The 15,940-nt window shown below is 35.8% G+C and overlaps 1 protein-coding gene across 17 annotated transcripts in view; it reads left to right on the forward strand.

The window, feature by feature from the left end:
- Positions 1 to 15,940, forward strand: part of HERC1 (HECT and RLD domain containing E3 ubiquitin protein ligase family member 1) — a 123,923-nt gene that overhangs the window by 84,669 nt on the left and 23,314 nt on the right. For 8 of the 17 annotated variants that reach the window (XM_067004046.1, XM_067004044.1, XM_067004047.1 and 5 more), the window contains 14 exons: positions 528 to 1,048; positions 3,120 to 3,895; positions 4,964 to 5,162; positions 6,155 to 6,315; positions 7,312 to 7,428; positions 7,602 to 7,833; positions 8,995 to 9,119; positions 9,362 to 9,582; positions 10,746 to 11,014; positions 11,541 to 11,593; positions 12,792 to 13,031; positions 13,609 to 13,798; positions 14,530 to 14,800; positions 14,983 to 15,196. In XM_067004046.1, coding sequence (XP_066860147.1) covers positions 528 to 1,048; positions 3,120 to 3,895; positions 4,964 to 5,162; positions 6,155 to 6,315; positions 7,312 to 7,428; positions 7,602 to 7,833; positions 8,995 to 9,119; positions 9,362 to 9,582; positions 10,746 to 11,014; positions 11,541 to 11,593; positions 12,792 to 13,031; positions 13,609 to 13,798; positions 14,530 to 14,800; positions 14,983 to 15,196 — 3,589 coding nt within the window. The remainder of the gene's footprint in view (positions 1 to 527; positions 1,049 to 3,119; positions 3,896 to 4,963; positions 5,163 to 6,154; positions 6,316 to 7,311; positions 7,429 to 7,601; positions 7,834 to 8,994; positions 9,120 to 9,361; positions 9,583 to 10,745; positions 11,015 to 11,540; positions 11,594 to 12,791; positions 13,032 to 13,608; positions 13,799 to 14,529; positions 14,801 to 14,982; positions 15,197 to 15,940) is intronic. The other 9 variants (XM_067004055.1, XM_067004057.1, XM_067004059.1 and 6 more) reach the window with 5 other exon arrangements.

A 15,940-nucleotide genomic window follows, 5' to 3' on the forward strand; every position in this document is an offset into this window, starting at 1 on the left:
GCACTGGTTGTAAGTTTGTGCTTTCCCTAGACTGTGTCATGTGGATGTTGAAGATTTTTTGGGGATAAATGGGAATTGTTGGTAGTTGAGAAGTACTGAGAATGTAACTGATGATTCATTTTGTTTTAACACATATATAACACTACATTACTTGCGCACTACCTAGACTCTTCATGAATTCCTACATTGTGCAATCTGTTGTCAAATTAGAACATATGTTACTACTCCAAATTGATTTAGAGACTTAAAGTTCTACGCATAAAATTGCAATCCCCAGAAACCAGAGTTAATATAGTATTAGGAATTTAATGTGGGAAAGCATGAAATGTTGGAGTTTCAGAATCTTTATAGAGTTTATAGGGGTGCAGGTTTTGATCGCTGTTAAGGTGAAATTCCTGGAGAGCCTCAGAAAAAAAAGCCTCAGCTGGTAACTTTTTGTATTGATCAGGAGACTCACATGTTAAAATAGCTTCCTGTGTAGGTAAGTTGAGAAGATAACTTTTAAACTGCTCTCTTTAAACACTTAGGTGAAAATCTGTGATATGCAGATGCGTGGTACACCGAGAGATTTGCTACCTGGTGACCCGATCTGCAGTCCTGTTGCTGCAGTGCTGGCAGAAGCCACTATCCAACTCATCCGTATCCTTCATCGCACAGACCGTTGGACACACTGCATCAATAAAAAAATGATGGAAAGACTGAATAAAATCAAAACATGTCTTAAAGAAGCAGGTCAAAAACTGAAGAAAAGTCGCTCGATTCAAAGTCGAGAAGAGAATGAGGTGAGAGAGGAGAAAGAAAATAAAGAGGAGGAGAAAAGCAAGCATAGTAGGCATGGTTTAGCTGACCTTTCAGAACTTCAGCTGAAGATGCTGTGTGTGGAAGTGTGGCCTGTTCTAGCAGTAATTGGCGGAGTTGATGCTGGTCTTAGAGTTGGAGGTCGATGTGTACACAAGCAAACGGGACGTCATGCTACTTTACTTGGAGTAGTGAAGGAAGGCAGTACATCTGCCAAGGTCCAATGGGATGAAGCAGAGATTACTATCAGGTATAGTATGCTCACTTCCTGTACTTCTCAGAGTCTAGTTTATCTTAACAAATAATATGCATCTTACATTAGAGTCATGTCGATAAGTTATTTTAAGCTTAAACTTTAAAATAATGCAGCCAAAGTTGGCTGTTCAAAACTAATATGAGTTATATTTCAATAGTATCTAGTAATAAAATGCATGTCAAATATGCATTTGATAATTTGGAATTGATCGGCATCATTAGAATTCTTAGGTTGTAGGGTTTTCTTGTAGATTTTTTGTAGAATTCATAGGCTGTAGGTTTTCAGAGTTGGAATGTGACCAGCTTGCCAGTTTTCTTAAATTTGGAGTGAGTGTTGCTTGCTTTAAAATTTGCATTCCTGTCCTAATTTACTGTAGCTTCTTGTTCATGGGTATAAAGAAGGTCTTTACTGGGGGACAGTGCACACTTCTGTTGTAAATGGTGAACCTGCTTCTGAAGAGTCCTGATTTGATTTATCAGAGTTGAGAACAGGTGTCTTTGCTGTATTGTCATTTCATTCTTAGAGGACTGGAAGTTGCTCTGTGGGGCTTAAAGAGAGGGTCAAAGTCAGGAGGATTCTGTCTTCTTAATGGTGGCTGGATGGTACTATTGAAATTAATGCTGCCTCAACGCAGCATTTATTTGTTTTTTTTTTTTTTTTGACCTGCCTTAATGAGCTAAAGGAATGAGATATACTTGATGTTGACACTCTGGAGCTGTTCTGCAGGTACAGCTGATAATAAGAACTGGGGAGGACGCTTGAAGGAGATACTTCTTTTTTTTCCCCTTTCTTGCAGGAAACTCTGAAATGAAGCTAGTGGTGTCTCTTGGCTCAGTGGTGCTCTTGCAGGAATTGCCTGTGGTTTTTGTGTGGAAAAATTTGATTCACTTAACCTCTTAAACTCCTCCTGGCTGTAGTTAAACTTTAATCCTGTAGAGAAATTGAGCAGTATTTTTTTTATTATTTTTTGCAACTAGTTGTTATTATATTCCAAAACAGCTGAAGTCAGATCACCTCTTAGAACTGTTGCAACATTATGCCTCTTTTGTCTTTATGCAAAGGCTGTTGTCACTTTAACTAAATATGCTGAAGTACAATTGATTATCAAATTTAGTTCCAGATATAAAATCTTTCAAGTATGCCTATGTGGAAGTATGGCCTTACAGTAAGCATGCCCTTAAAATAATTTTAAATACTACTTGAGTGAAGTGGTGTGCGTTTGAGCATAGACAAGCTCATTGAATTAAGTTCAGAATGTACCTCTGTAACTAAAATGAGATTAAAGCTTGCCTTCAAGTTTTAAGTAGAATTTTACATTATAAGAGGGGAAACATTTTGGGGGTAATGAAAGGAAAATTTTGAAATCCCTTATGCAATAGGTGGATAAGAAAACGTATTGGAAAATATGGGCTGGCAAATTTTTGTCCTGCTTACAGTGAAAAGTAGTCAAGTATAACTCCTAAATATAACAAAAATTTACCACTATGTACAGCTGGACAGATAGATAGACATCCATTATTCCCCTGTGGGGTTTTCTGACCTGTGTTTTAAAAAGTTGCTGTCTTTAGGGAGTCTGTCCTGGTATAAACAGAGCTATTAGTTGTGTGTTCCTTGTGATAAACAGTTGAACAAGAATGTGTAGTCAATCAAAGCTTTTACTTAGTGCTAAAAAAAAGTTAGGATTGTTTTCTATCTAATATTCTATTCCTATTCACAAATTCCTTTTAGGTATAATGATAAAATTTGGCTTAAGCTACATTATCTTAGAAGTCTGTTGTCTGTTTCTAAACATCTGTCAGTGCCTAATTGATAGCTTCTGTGATGCTTCTGGATTTTTTAATGGTTGTTGAAAACCTGCGCATGCTTTGTTGGCTTTGCTCTGATATCATATCTCCTCATTTTCTGATCATTGCCTCATTTTCCCATTTACATTTAATTTTTAGAATTGATCCATTTATTTCATTAAATATATTTTACATCTTACTTTGCCTACATTATTTCCTGTACTTTCCTCCTGTCTCTCCCTCACTTGCTTTTTCCTGTGTCATTCTGATCTTTATTAAAGCTTCCCAACTTTTTGGTCGCCTAGTGATACTCCCCTGTATAATCTGGAGCCCTGTGAACCACTGCCTTTTGATGTTGCAAGATTTCGTGGGCTGACAGCTGCTGTGTTGCTGGACCTTACTTATCTGACTGGTATTCACGAGGATATGGGAAAACAAAGCACTAAGAGACATGAGAAAAAACACAGACATGAATCCGAAGACAAAGGGGAAGCGGACCAGAAAATGGAGGGGGATGGTGGATCAGATACGCGATTAGCACAAAGTGCTGATGATAACAAAGGACATAGTACTACAAGCTCGAAGTCAGAAAATGAAATCGCTTCCTTTTCTCTAGAGCCATCAACACTAGGTATGGAATCCCAGCACCAACCTGCTGAAGGAAGAAAAAAGAATCATGAGCATGCTCCAAGAAATCATGATATAGTGCAGTCAGAAATCAGAGCAGTACAGCTATCTTACCTTTATCTTGGTGCTATGAAATCACTTAGTGTTCTTCTTAGTTGTAGTAAATATGCTGAACTACTGTTAATACCGAAAGTCCTGGCAGAAAATGGTCACAACTCTGATTGTGCTAGTTCTCCAGTTGTTCACGAAGATGTTGAAATGCGTGCTGCCTTGCAGTTCCTGATGCGACACATGGTGAAACGGGCAGTCATGCGCTCACCGATTAAAAGAGCTCTAGGACTGGCAGATTTAGAACGAGCACAAGCCATGATCTACAAATTAGTGGTTCATGGGCTGCTGGAGGATCAGTTTGGTGGCAGACTTAAGCAAGGTATGTTTTCAAAATTATGAAAGTACAGTACTAAGTTATTTTTTACTCCTATTGAAATTATGTAGGAACAATGATGATATAAATGACATGACCTTGTAATTTTGTAGTGGCAGTACTTTGAGTCTTGATTGGACAGAGAAATTTTAGAGGCATACTGCTTTGTAGATATAATGCTGATTTTTTTCTTTTGCATTTTCCTTAGTTCCTTATTTTAATAAAATGTGAGTGTCTATCAATCAGAAATGTAAGAGTTTCTAATTTTTCTTTGTGCTTTTAAAAAATTAGTAGTTCTGTATATATTTGTCAGAAGGATTTCTATATGGCACGAGTATCACGAAGTTTGCTGTTGTTAAACATGGTTGCTTGCAGTCATGTTAACAAGTAATAATGAAAGTGCGTATGTTCATGCTGTAAGTAACCTCTATTACTCTCTGCGAAAATCTTGAATCAGTTGTAGGGTTTGGGGTTTTGTTTGTTTGTTTTCCTGAGATATTTGGCATTGCAGTAACAAGATGTTGAAGAGAGAATGCATACCATTTCTTCTGTTCATCTTAAAAATATGTATATTACAGGAAACCATTTAAATTAATATAAACAGAGAAGAAATATCTAAAATATTTTTTAAAACTATCTAAAATATCAAAGCTAACTCCTGTGCTGTTTGCTTCTTTACCATCTTATGGATTTCTTAGAAACCAACCAAAAAAACCTTCAAAGATCTGTTATTTAGGCTGGTAAGTTAAAAATAGCTTTATTAATTAAACAGCTAAGAGAATAAGAACTGTAGCTATAAGAACAGTAAGTATCATAAGATCTAACCAAATAAATGGCTTCTGTTATCATCCAGAAAGATTTACTTACTGTTCACCTTGTATCAGTATGACAACAACGATAGACCAATCTATTTACTTAAGTCCATGAGTTACTGGAATAGGTATTTGTATTGTGTGCATTTCTGCACACCCCTTTTTTAGGGGAGAATTTTAAACGCTGATAGTTTTAAACCCTGATAGTCACAGGTACTATTTTTCAATACTCAATTACATTAATGTCCTTTTTCTGTTGCAGAAGTAGATCAGCACGTAGAAGAAGGTGATCAGTCTCAGCAAGCCCAAACACCAGTTACAACCAGCCCTTCTGCTTCTAGCACAACATCTTTCATGAGCAGCTCTCTGGAGGATACCACCACTGCTACTACTCCAGTAACTGATACTGAAACTGTCCCAGCTTCAGAGTCACCTGGTGTTATGCCTCTCAGTCTTCTTAGGTAAAATATCTTTATTTTCAACAAATTTGATTTTGTGGGTGTAGGGAACTGGTTTTGTAATTTAGGTATGTCTTCAGCTCTCTAAGGCTTTGAAAATGTTTATGTTTTTATTTGCTGTCAAGAACTGCCTCCTCAGAAGACAGAGTTCAGTTTGTTGCTTTATCTGTAAGTCGTGCATTTCTAGAAATAAAAAGCAGCTAAGCTTTTTATATATAGTATATGTATACATAGCATCTTAATTCTTCAGGACAGGAGAAAATACCTTTCTTCTATTGTTTTCAGTTTCTGTTAAGTTTTCTATTGTCTTCTTTAGTTTCCATTTTTATTTGATGTGGTTTAAAATACAAGTCTGCGAAATTCTGTATTTTAATGAGTCGTTCTTGATTTTCAAACTAAAGTAGGTCTTAGTTTGCAGGTAGCACTTCAGTCCTGTTTGTTTGATCTTACCCTAACATACTGAAATGGAAGTAAGATAAAGCTAGTTAATCTGCAGAGGTTACTTGTGATGTGGAAAGAAATCTGCTTTACATTGAATACAGTCCTGTTGTAAGTTTATTACTTTTGTTGATGTGTCTGACCTCTTAGAGGCTTGGCAGATACAATCGGACAAAAGCTAGGACAAAGTCCTATCACCAGGACAGAGAAAGTATCTTAAAAGGAATGATTAGTTGGACTGAGTTCAGAACAAAGTGGGGAAATGGGAAAATAATTACTTTTCTTTTATCTCCTAGGACAGCCCTTGGTTTCTGAGGTATTTTTAGGTGCATGTTTGAGAACTGAGTTGTCTAGGCAAAACGTTAAGAATGAGCTGTTCCTACCGCGTTCCTCTCCCAACTCCCCAAATTTACATACCGCACCTTACCCCTAGAAAACTCATTTCCTGTAAGGTGCACTTGGCAAGTCATACTCTAATTTGATGCTTTTCTGTTAAGTGTCAGACCTTTTTCAGGGTAGATCTTTTTCATATAAATGTATTTTGTTTTTCGTTATAGGCAGATGTTCTCTAGCTACCCTACTACAACTGTACTTCCAGCACGACGTGCTCAGACTCCTCCTATATCTTCTTTACCAACATCTCCTTCAGATGAAGTTGGAAGGAGGCAAAGTTTGACTTCTCCTGATTCCCAGTCTGCAAGGCCTTCAAACCGTACAGGTATAGTTGTAGTCAATATAAATAGAAATACGGACAGTTAGTAAGTTCACAGTTGTTCAGTAAGAATCTCAAGACCCTAAAGAACACAGTAGTGTGATCCAGAGGCGATAGTAATAAAAATAAACATACAAATCCATATCTATGTTTTATATTAAATGAATAGAAGAGACTGAGTTAAAGTATATTCTTCGGATTTTATAGGCAACGCTGAGAAACAAAGTCTGTACTTCAAAATTCTTGACTGTTACAACTTATTATTCTTGTTCTTATATCCATGCTATAAGTTGGCTCTTTTTGATGTCACTGTTGCATAGCAACTTGTCTTTGCAGTTTCACCTCATTTTTTTGATGAGATGTCTTGCTTCTGGATCATAATACAGTGTTTACAACAGTGTTTGTCAGTACATTTAATGTCTTTGTTGATCAGAAGAAATTGTGTTTTCTGTAAAACTTTTTGGGCAGTAACTGAACTTTTTAGAGTCTCGCGAGAGACACTTTGCACAAAAGGATAGACGTAATCTGCAAAGAGATTTTCAGGTATCTGTCTTCAGCGTATAAGAGGCCTCTTTCTGCATCTTAAGAGGAATGTGTGAGATCTCACAATATTTGTGAATCTTGATATTTCAGGCAAGGATAACTTTTACCTAGTCTACCTAAATGTAAATCAAGTGATAATTTGATAGAGTTTTAAAAGTAAATTTTAAAAGGTATTAGAAATACCTTAATACAAATAGTCCTTTAAATATTATGAGTGCCATATTTGATTAAACATAGGCTGACATAATATATATGTTACCAGTAAGAATAAGCACTGTCAGATTTTGTTATAGAAAGTATCTTACCTTGTGTTAGAAAGTAATATAGACGAAAGATGTTAAAGACAGCTATTCCTTTATCTGAAGCTAACGTATCTTTGCTAAATCAGAAGAAGGTTTCCTAAAGTGTAAGACAATAAAGATTTACACACTTTACATTCAATATTTTCTGTCTTTTAAGCTTTGTCTGATCCAAGCAGTCGACTTTCAACATCCCCTCCTCCTCCTGCCATTGCTGTTCCGTTGTTAGAGATGGGATTCTCCCTCAGGCAGATTGCAAAAGCCATGGAAGCCACAGGTAATCTGTAACTATATCAATTTAAACTGAAAAATAAGATAAATATTCCATTGGAAAAAAAGTGTGTTTCATACTTTTTTAATTTCTACAACTGTTTGTGGGGAAAAAAAAAAGGGGGGTTTTCACCATCAAGGACGTAGTACAATTTCCAAGTATGATGTTCTTCTTTTCAGGTGCCAGAGGAGAAGCAGATGCACAGAATATCACAGTGCTGGCCATGTGGATGATAGAGCATCCTGGAAATGAAGATGATGAAGAGCCCCAGTCAGAAGTGACTGTAGATTCACGACATGGGACAATAGTCTCTGGAAGCGGTGGAAAATCTGGTGATCATTGTTATTTGCAGTCACCAGGTGATATCCCATCTGCTGATGCCACTGAAATGGAGGAAGGCTTTAGTGAAAGGTAAACTGTAGTTTTCTCCTAATAGCTTGAAATCTCTTGCTGAAACTGAAAGGCTCACATGTTCATTGTTGCTGACAGAAAGCTTTGTAATGACACTTCTGAATTTTGTTACAATGTTAGTATAAGCAAAGATGCAATTAAAATAGGTCTACACTATGCGTTTACTTTCCAGTACTGTTTATGCACAGAACTGGGGAAGAACATAATTGAACATCCTTCCTTCAAAAAAGGAGGATGTGTAAACAAAAGAAGGCATATAGCTTACTTTTTACCAGGAAGACTAGTAATAATAAAGCAGAAATTCATTGGAGAGTGTTTTTTTTTTCCCTTCAGTATATTTGTGAACAGATATTTTCTTACATTTTTCTTTTTAAAGAAATTCTTGGTTTGTTCAGAGAGGATGAAACTGAACTTACGTTCTTGGCCACCTTCACAACGTTAGATTTAAAGTCTGTATTAATCAAGGAAGAAATAAATTATTTATTGTTTTAATCCTAAAAATAGTAGTTATATTGTTAAGTGACACCTGCTAGGAATCATACCAGCCTTTTATTAATAAGGAAGGTGAGAATTGTTAACGTGTATTTTGAAAACACTTTTGTTGAGATTGCTCAATCCTAATGAGAGAAACAATTATAGATTTCCTGAATTACATTGACCAAGGTAAACTGTCATTTCACAGAGAACTCATGGATTTCATGTGGGGAAAAATAAACTTACTAACAAGTGTTACTTAGTAACTTAAATTCATTTTTTTGCAAAAAATGTTGAGCGAAAGGGGAAATGACTGGTGCAGGGACAGAAGCGTTGATTTTATTTCTTTAAAAAAGGAGAAGAAACTTAGGCCAGCATATAGTTAACATAGCATAAAAACAGTGCTCTCCCAACATTTCCGCAGTGCTCAGCCACTTTGGAAACATTGCTGCATGTCACTTCTTAAAGTAAATTTCATGGTCAAAAAAGACAGTAAATATGTGCTGCAGTAGAAAAGAAAATGCTTGAATTCCAAAATTCCTTTTTTTTCCTTCTGTGAAAGAAAGGGAAAACCAAATAAATACAATTTTATATATTTTAAAATATGATAGTATTTTTCCATAGCTACTATATGTAGCTCTTTAAAACTTATTTTGATTTACCTGTTAATTCTACAAATTCTTTTAGCCCTGAGAATATGGATCATGCAGATAATGCAGCTTCTGCAAGTGGACCTCCTTCTAGAAGTCGGTCAGCTGTAACAAGAAGACACAAATTAGATTTAGCTGCCCGAACATTGCTAGCACGTGCTGGTAAGTGTACTAAAAGACTTCCACGGTCTTTGCATATCCAATAAATGAAGAGGAGGGAGTTTGGTACCTAACATGAAAGTTACAACAAGTCTCCTTTGCGTATGTATATCAACGTATATTTAGTTTAAGTGTCATAGGTAGGTTAAGTTTATATGAGTTTAAAAAGAAAGCAGAAGGAAGTTGAAAGTGTATTTATGTTTATTACATGCAAAATAAAAGTACTACTTTCCTTTTTACTTGAGCGGGATTATACCGCTCTGTACAGGCCCACGGGAATCAGAATCGAAGAGGAGCGATATGTTTGCAGCCAGATCCAGGGGCTCTTTATGACTTCAACTTGGATGAGGAGTTGGAAATTGACCTTGATGATGAAGCAATGGAAGCTATGTTTGGTCAAGACCTGGCTAGCGATAATGATATTCTGGGAATGTGGATCCCAGAGGTATTGGATTGGCCTACCTGGGTGTGTGTGACTGCAGCGGGGGCTGCTTTAACTTACTGCTTTTTGCACGTTTGCATTTTGTAATTTAACACGCATAAGTTTATATCCTTTTTGAAAATATCTTACTTAAAGCTAGCGACGCTGAAATCTTTCTTGTATTCCATAGCTTCACTTTTAGATTAAGAATGGTGCTCTCTTGGGTTTCTTGTTCTGCTCTAAGTAAATAGTTTTAAATATATGCTCTATGTAAATAGTATTGAAAGATGGCAACAGAACTAGTGTAGTTGTTTTGATATTACTTAGAAATCAAGTAGGCATTTCAGATTGTTTGTCTGTGTATTTACAAACGCAGTTGTAAATTTATGTTCTATTTAAAATAACAATAATAAAAGAATAAATTAGATCTGTAGCAACGTAATTTACACTTAAATCAGTTTTGCTATCTTAATTTAGTAATGTTGGGTATCAGGCTCTAAGAAGGATATAGTGACAATCCTCACTCAGTTGTTGGTTAGCCCACTCAAAGTACATTTGATTTGAAAGAGAATTACATGAACTGTAGTTTGTTAATCATTGTATTATCCATCTCAACTTGACAAGCAACCTACGAGACTAAACTTTCATCTCCTAATTATAATGTTACGTGACTGCTGTGTAACATGAAGCAGGTTTCAGTAGGCATGTATAATCTTCAGAGGGCGTGTTTCATTGGAGCATCTTGATGAAATTAAGTAGGATAGAGATGTAATTCTAGAAGAATGAGCTCTAAATCCAGGCAACACCTCAGAATGTATTGACACAAATTATTAATGTTGTTCAGTAAATATAAAGGCTGATTGTCTGGAAACAGTGAATTCTTTCTTCTTTTTTACGTCTAGTCTCAGTCAAGTTGTAAGAAGATAACTTAAATACAGTGTTAAACGTAAACTAGCAAAGTTATATGTGAAAACTAATACTCGTCCTCTGATTTACATCCCAGTGTTTTTCCTGTTCTCAGATGATCTGCTCTTCATTGTGTCATAAGTTGCCCATTTCTGCTTTACTTTTGTGGAAGTTAACCTTACAAGTACTGATATATGTAATAGAACTGGGCAGGAACATCCACTTAACAATATTGGCATATTTTTGTATCTAATATGAAGGTAATTATGCTCTACAACTAACATGAAAATCTTATTTTGCAGCATGTTTGTGAATCTGAAGACAGAGAAGAAGTAGTAGTTTGTGAACTGTGTGAATCGAGTGTTGTCAGCTTCAATCAACATATGAAAAGAAACCATCCAGGCTGCGGTCGCAGTGCAAATCGTCAGGGCTACCGTAGCAATGGTTCTTACGTAGATGGATGGTTTGGTGGTGAATGTGGAAGCGGAAATCCCTACTATTTATTGTGTGGCATCTGCAGAGAGAAGTACTTAGCCCTGAAGAGTAAATCTAAAACATCAGCTTCAGAAAGGTACAGGAATGAAAGAGTTGGAATAGTGTGTGTGAAGAAAGAAAATAACTTAAAAAAAAAAAAAAATGCTTACTAGTATATGGATTTTAAGAATTTGATTGAAGAAATTAAAATTTCTAGTGGAACTGTTGTCCATATTAATTTTAACTGAGGCTTGAAATCTTTCTCTATATTAACAAAGGCATATTTAGAAAAAAGCCTGTCTTGTTTTTTTTAATGAAAAAAAAAAGGAATTATTTCTTCAAATGTTGCCTATTCTTGTTGAAAAACTTTTTAGTTTTGTCTGAAAATTCCAGTATTTTTATGGGCCTTTGCTACATTCATACTGCAAAATGCTTCCCCCCTCCACACACACTTTTAGAAGCTGTTTTATTCATTTCTCTGTCGCTAGTCATTTCCACAAGTCATATATATGTTGACCTAACAGTAAAGTAACCTTACAGTAAACAGAATTTTAAACTGGTATGCATATTATGTAAAATATTGGAGTCATTTAGTTACTTCCTTTGTTCTTTTTTCCATATAGGTACAAAGGCCAGGCTCCCGATTTAATAGGTAAACAAGACAGTGTCTATGAAGGTATGTTTTAAAATTTTTGAATATACTGAATACTTCACACTTACACAGTATTTTTATTTTTCCATAAACAAAAATGCAAATAAATATGGAATGAAACTGTACTTGAAGATATACTTTTAAATCTTCGTACTAGACTTATTTATTTGTTTAAGTTCAAATGGAAATCAATCAGTGACATTTTCCCCTTGTATTTCATCTAATGGCTAATATTCAGCTTTGTTTGATGAGGTGTTGTAAGTTGATGTTATATCCAGAATTGCACGTGCAAAATTTTATTTTGAAATGGATTTCATTAGCTGCCATTTTAGGAGAGGTTAATTAGCATAAGTTAGAGTCTTGAAAGTCTGCCATTAGGCTTATTTTTACTCTTTCTACCTTTTTACTAGCTGAGAATGCATTGAGAATGTCTTTCACACTTGAGCAGGCTATTTCTAGCGACTCTGGTCATTCTCTGATTCTGGGCCTTTCTGTAGCTTGTATGCTCACAGTTACATGAGTTGCCACGTTTGTATATCTAAGAGTAAATGAGTGCTCCAGAACTTAAGGGCAAGTTTGTTTTCCAGCAGGTAAAAGCTGTTGAGATTCTATTGTATGGGGAGTGAGATAGAGAGGGAGAGGTAACTAAATATAAGTTGGCTTCTCTGTAAATGGCTGGGAAGTGAATGTACTAGTGGAGTACATAACTGAATTACAATTATAGTGTTTGGTGGGGGAGGGAGAGGCTGGGAGCTGATGTGGGGGAAGGAAAGGCAAAAACCTGGATGTACAAATATGACCTCAGAACTCGTGCATACTTTTTGATAAATATGAAGACTAGAAATTTCTAGTAGCTTTCTTTATTGTTTGGTCCTTTGGAATACACACCTGTTGTCATGATTTAAAGCTCAACTGTATGTCCACACTTCTCAAGGTATTCCAGGTTGTGGAGTTGTCTAGTGCTAGATACAATGACTTCTTGTTTCTTTGTTTTAAAAAAATGGTTATTCAGAGAATCTTCTATGAAAGTTCTCTGCAGCAGAAATAAAGACCAGATTTAATGGAGATGGGAAAGGGGACAGGGTCCTGATTCACTGTGTTGTGCCTATGGCAACATCTAAAGATGGGAATTAAGGCTACTAAGTTGCAGATTGCAATTCATGGTTTATACTCTGTATTTACTTATTTATTTTAATTTATTAAAATTGTTTACTACTTTCAGATTTTGTAACCAAGTTCAATTGTATTTCTCCAATTGTAGAAGACTGGGATATGTTAGATGTAGATGAAGATGAAAAGCTGACAGGAGAAGAGGAGTTTGAATTACTGGCTGGACCTCTCGGGTTAAATGATCGACGTATTGTACCTGAACCTGTACAGTTCCCTGATAGTGACCCTCTGGGTGCGTCAGTTGCAATGGTGACAGCCACCAACAGTATGGAAGAAACATTGATGCAAATAGGTAAATTTGGTACTAGTTGCATTTACAGAATGAATATGTCCCCTTTGGTGTACTTTTATAGGAGTGATGCAGAAGTATTTTGTCAGTCTTTCCTGTTCCATGAAGAAACAAAGACAGATCCTAAATTTTCCTTTTAATATAAGGGAGTTCTTGAGGAGTGTGAGGCATTTTATTGACAGAGGTCTTGAAACTTTGATTTACTGATAAAGTTGCGACCATATTTCTACAAGAAATGCCAGTAGCATGTTTTGCACAATTTAAAGATTCATAGATTTAAGTTGTGATTTGCTATCCTACTAAAATGCAGGATCAATAATTAACTTCGTAGACCCCTCTAGTGGACAAGGGAAACAGAAGAATTATTTAACTTCAGTAATATCAAGTTGTTGATTATCTAGCTTTGAAAGTAAGTAGTAATTAAGTTATGTAAAATTTCAGGAGTGTATTTTTCACTTGCTATAGTTCTGTACATATGAAATGTTGAAAACTTAAGTTTTTTTAAGCAAGTCTATGCCGAATTTCCTTCTGTGCATGTTACCATATGATAATGTTCTGGTTTTCTTGAACACTAACACAGATTGTTATTTCCAAGGCTGTCACGGCTCTATAGAAAAAAGTTCTTCTGGCAGGATAACCTTAGGAGAACAGGCAGCTGCCCTAGTAAATCCACATGACCGTGTTATGGCCCTAAGAAGAGTGACAGCTGCTGCACAAGTCCTCCTTGCAAGAACTATGGTTATGAGAGCGCTCTCACTTCTGTCTGTCAGGTTTGTGGCATCCTTGGCAACATTTCTGCCTTTTCATTTGGAATCAGTTATGAAATTATGTTTCATAAGGATGCAGTTTTAAGTTATTTGGGAAAGTTGATTCATACTTTAAATACTTAAATCATACTGTTAAGAAAGCAGGTTTTGTTGATTTTGTTCTTTTGAGCCCTATCTTCAAGCTTTATGAAAGAGACTTCTACACTGTCTATAGAAGGCAGACTCCAGTAATATTAACCACTTGAAACATAATGATTCTATGTTTGCCAGTTGGTTTTTGTTCAAGACAAGTATTAGAACATAAAGGTAAACATTACAGGAAAGAAGAGGTATTGCAGGAGTTAATGGGATATGAGGATTTAAATGTGGGTTTTGTACAAGACTGTGCAGCTGTGAAGAAGTCAAAGACATCTGGCATATGTGTATTGCCATAGCATAATTCTAAAAGTGAACTATTCATGTAACTTTGTTTATGAGTGATTTCAGGTAAACACATGGATTTTTGCTAGGGCAAGGCTGTAATAGTTTTTGTCTTCACTCTCAGCTTAAAAGAAGAGGAGTGGAAGGGTCTGCAGCTTCGTTTCTCTCTATTCTCCTTCCCCCTGAATGTTAGCAATATCCAGCTAATCAAACAGGCAATGCTCACTAATGGTTTGGGAATAGTTTTGGCCAAATAAAACTTTCTTTATGAGTATACTAGCAAAACCAAGAGCATTTGTTTTCATTTTTCACAGTGGCTCCAGTTGTAGTCTGGCAGCTGGTCTCGAATCCTTGGGATTAACAGATATCAGAACTTTGGTTCGTTTAATGTGCCTCGCTGCAGCAGGGAGAGCAGGACTCTCCACAAGTCCATCCACTGTGTCAAGTTCAGCAGAGCGATCTAGAGGAATACACAGCAAAACAAGCAAGCCTATATCTTGTCTTGCCTACCTGAGTACAGCAGTAGGCTGTTTGGCATCAAACACTCCTAGTGCTGCTAAACTGCTGGTTCAGTTATGTACGCAGGTATGACTGTTATATATTAAATTAATATATATTAAATATTTATATTAAACTGCTTACACGAGATGAAGCAATCCATTGTGCACATAGTTTGTGATAGTTTATTAATTTATTGTTATTAGTAGTATTATTAAATGTGATAATTTTGCTTGTTCTGGTTATTTATTTTATTTGTTTATTTTTAGAATTTGATTTCTGCAGCAACTGGTGTAAACTTAACTACAGTTGATGATCCAATTCAACGAAAATTTTTGCCAAGCTTTCTAAGAGGAATTGCTGAAGAAAACAAACTTGTAACATCTCCGAATTTTGTGGTTACTCAGGCACTTGTAGCGTTGTTGGCAGACAAAGGGGCCAAACTGAGGCCAAATTATGATAAAGCAGAAATTGAAAAGAAAGGTATGAGAAGACTTCTATTTATTCTGAACATTAATTATTAAATCTTCAATTTGTCATTTCTATTTAAGGAGGGTTGCTAGAATAATTACAAATAAATACGCTCTCAAAAATGTACAGAACTTGTTATCACTGAAGTGGTCTTATAGTTCAGTACACAAATTTTATTTAGAAATATGGTTTTATTGCATACCTGTATCTTCTATCACTTGAAAAGAAATCTAAGCGTTTTTCTGTATTCAAATAGGTATAGCATTTGGCCTCAGTTGTGCCACATGATAAAATTAAAGGGAAAAACAGTTGATTCCTGCCACCCAAGTACTTTTCTGTCTCTCACAGAAAAGTTTGTCGCCTCTGCTGTGAGAAGTCAGGGAAACAAAAAGCAACTTTTGTGCCTTCACAGCAGACTGTTGCTGTATTCAGGGGAGGAAAGGACATAATGGTGACAGCAGCTTATCTCTGTCAGAGGAGGCATTTTGCTGTTTAGACAGCACTTTATGCTTTGAATAACCATTTTCCATATGGTGGGAATAAGACTACTCATAATTCTCTTGTTTAGTTTTCATGTAAATTTAAAGGAGGTTATTTTTCTCTTGGTATCAGAAGATATTTTTTTTTCCTAATAGTTACTGTTAGTTGCAACATTCTTATAAAAAGGTTGTTAATCTTTTTATTTTTTTCTGGAAATTATAGCTAATGCTGTGTTCGTTTGTGTACTTCTGTTTGGTACTCATCTAGGCATCATCT

This window comes from Anser cygnoides, chromosome 11 (genome assembly GCF_040182565.1).
Source record: "Anser cygnoides isolate HZ-2024a breed goose chromosome 11, Taihu_goose_T2T_genome, whole genome shotgun sequence".
Classification (NCBI taxonomy): domain Eukaryota; kingdom Metazoa; phylum Chordata; class Aves; order Anseriformes; family Anatidae; genus Anser; species Anser cygnoides.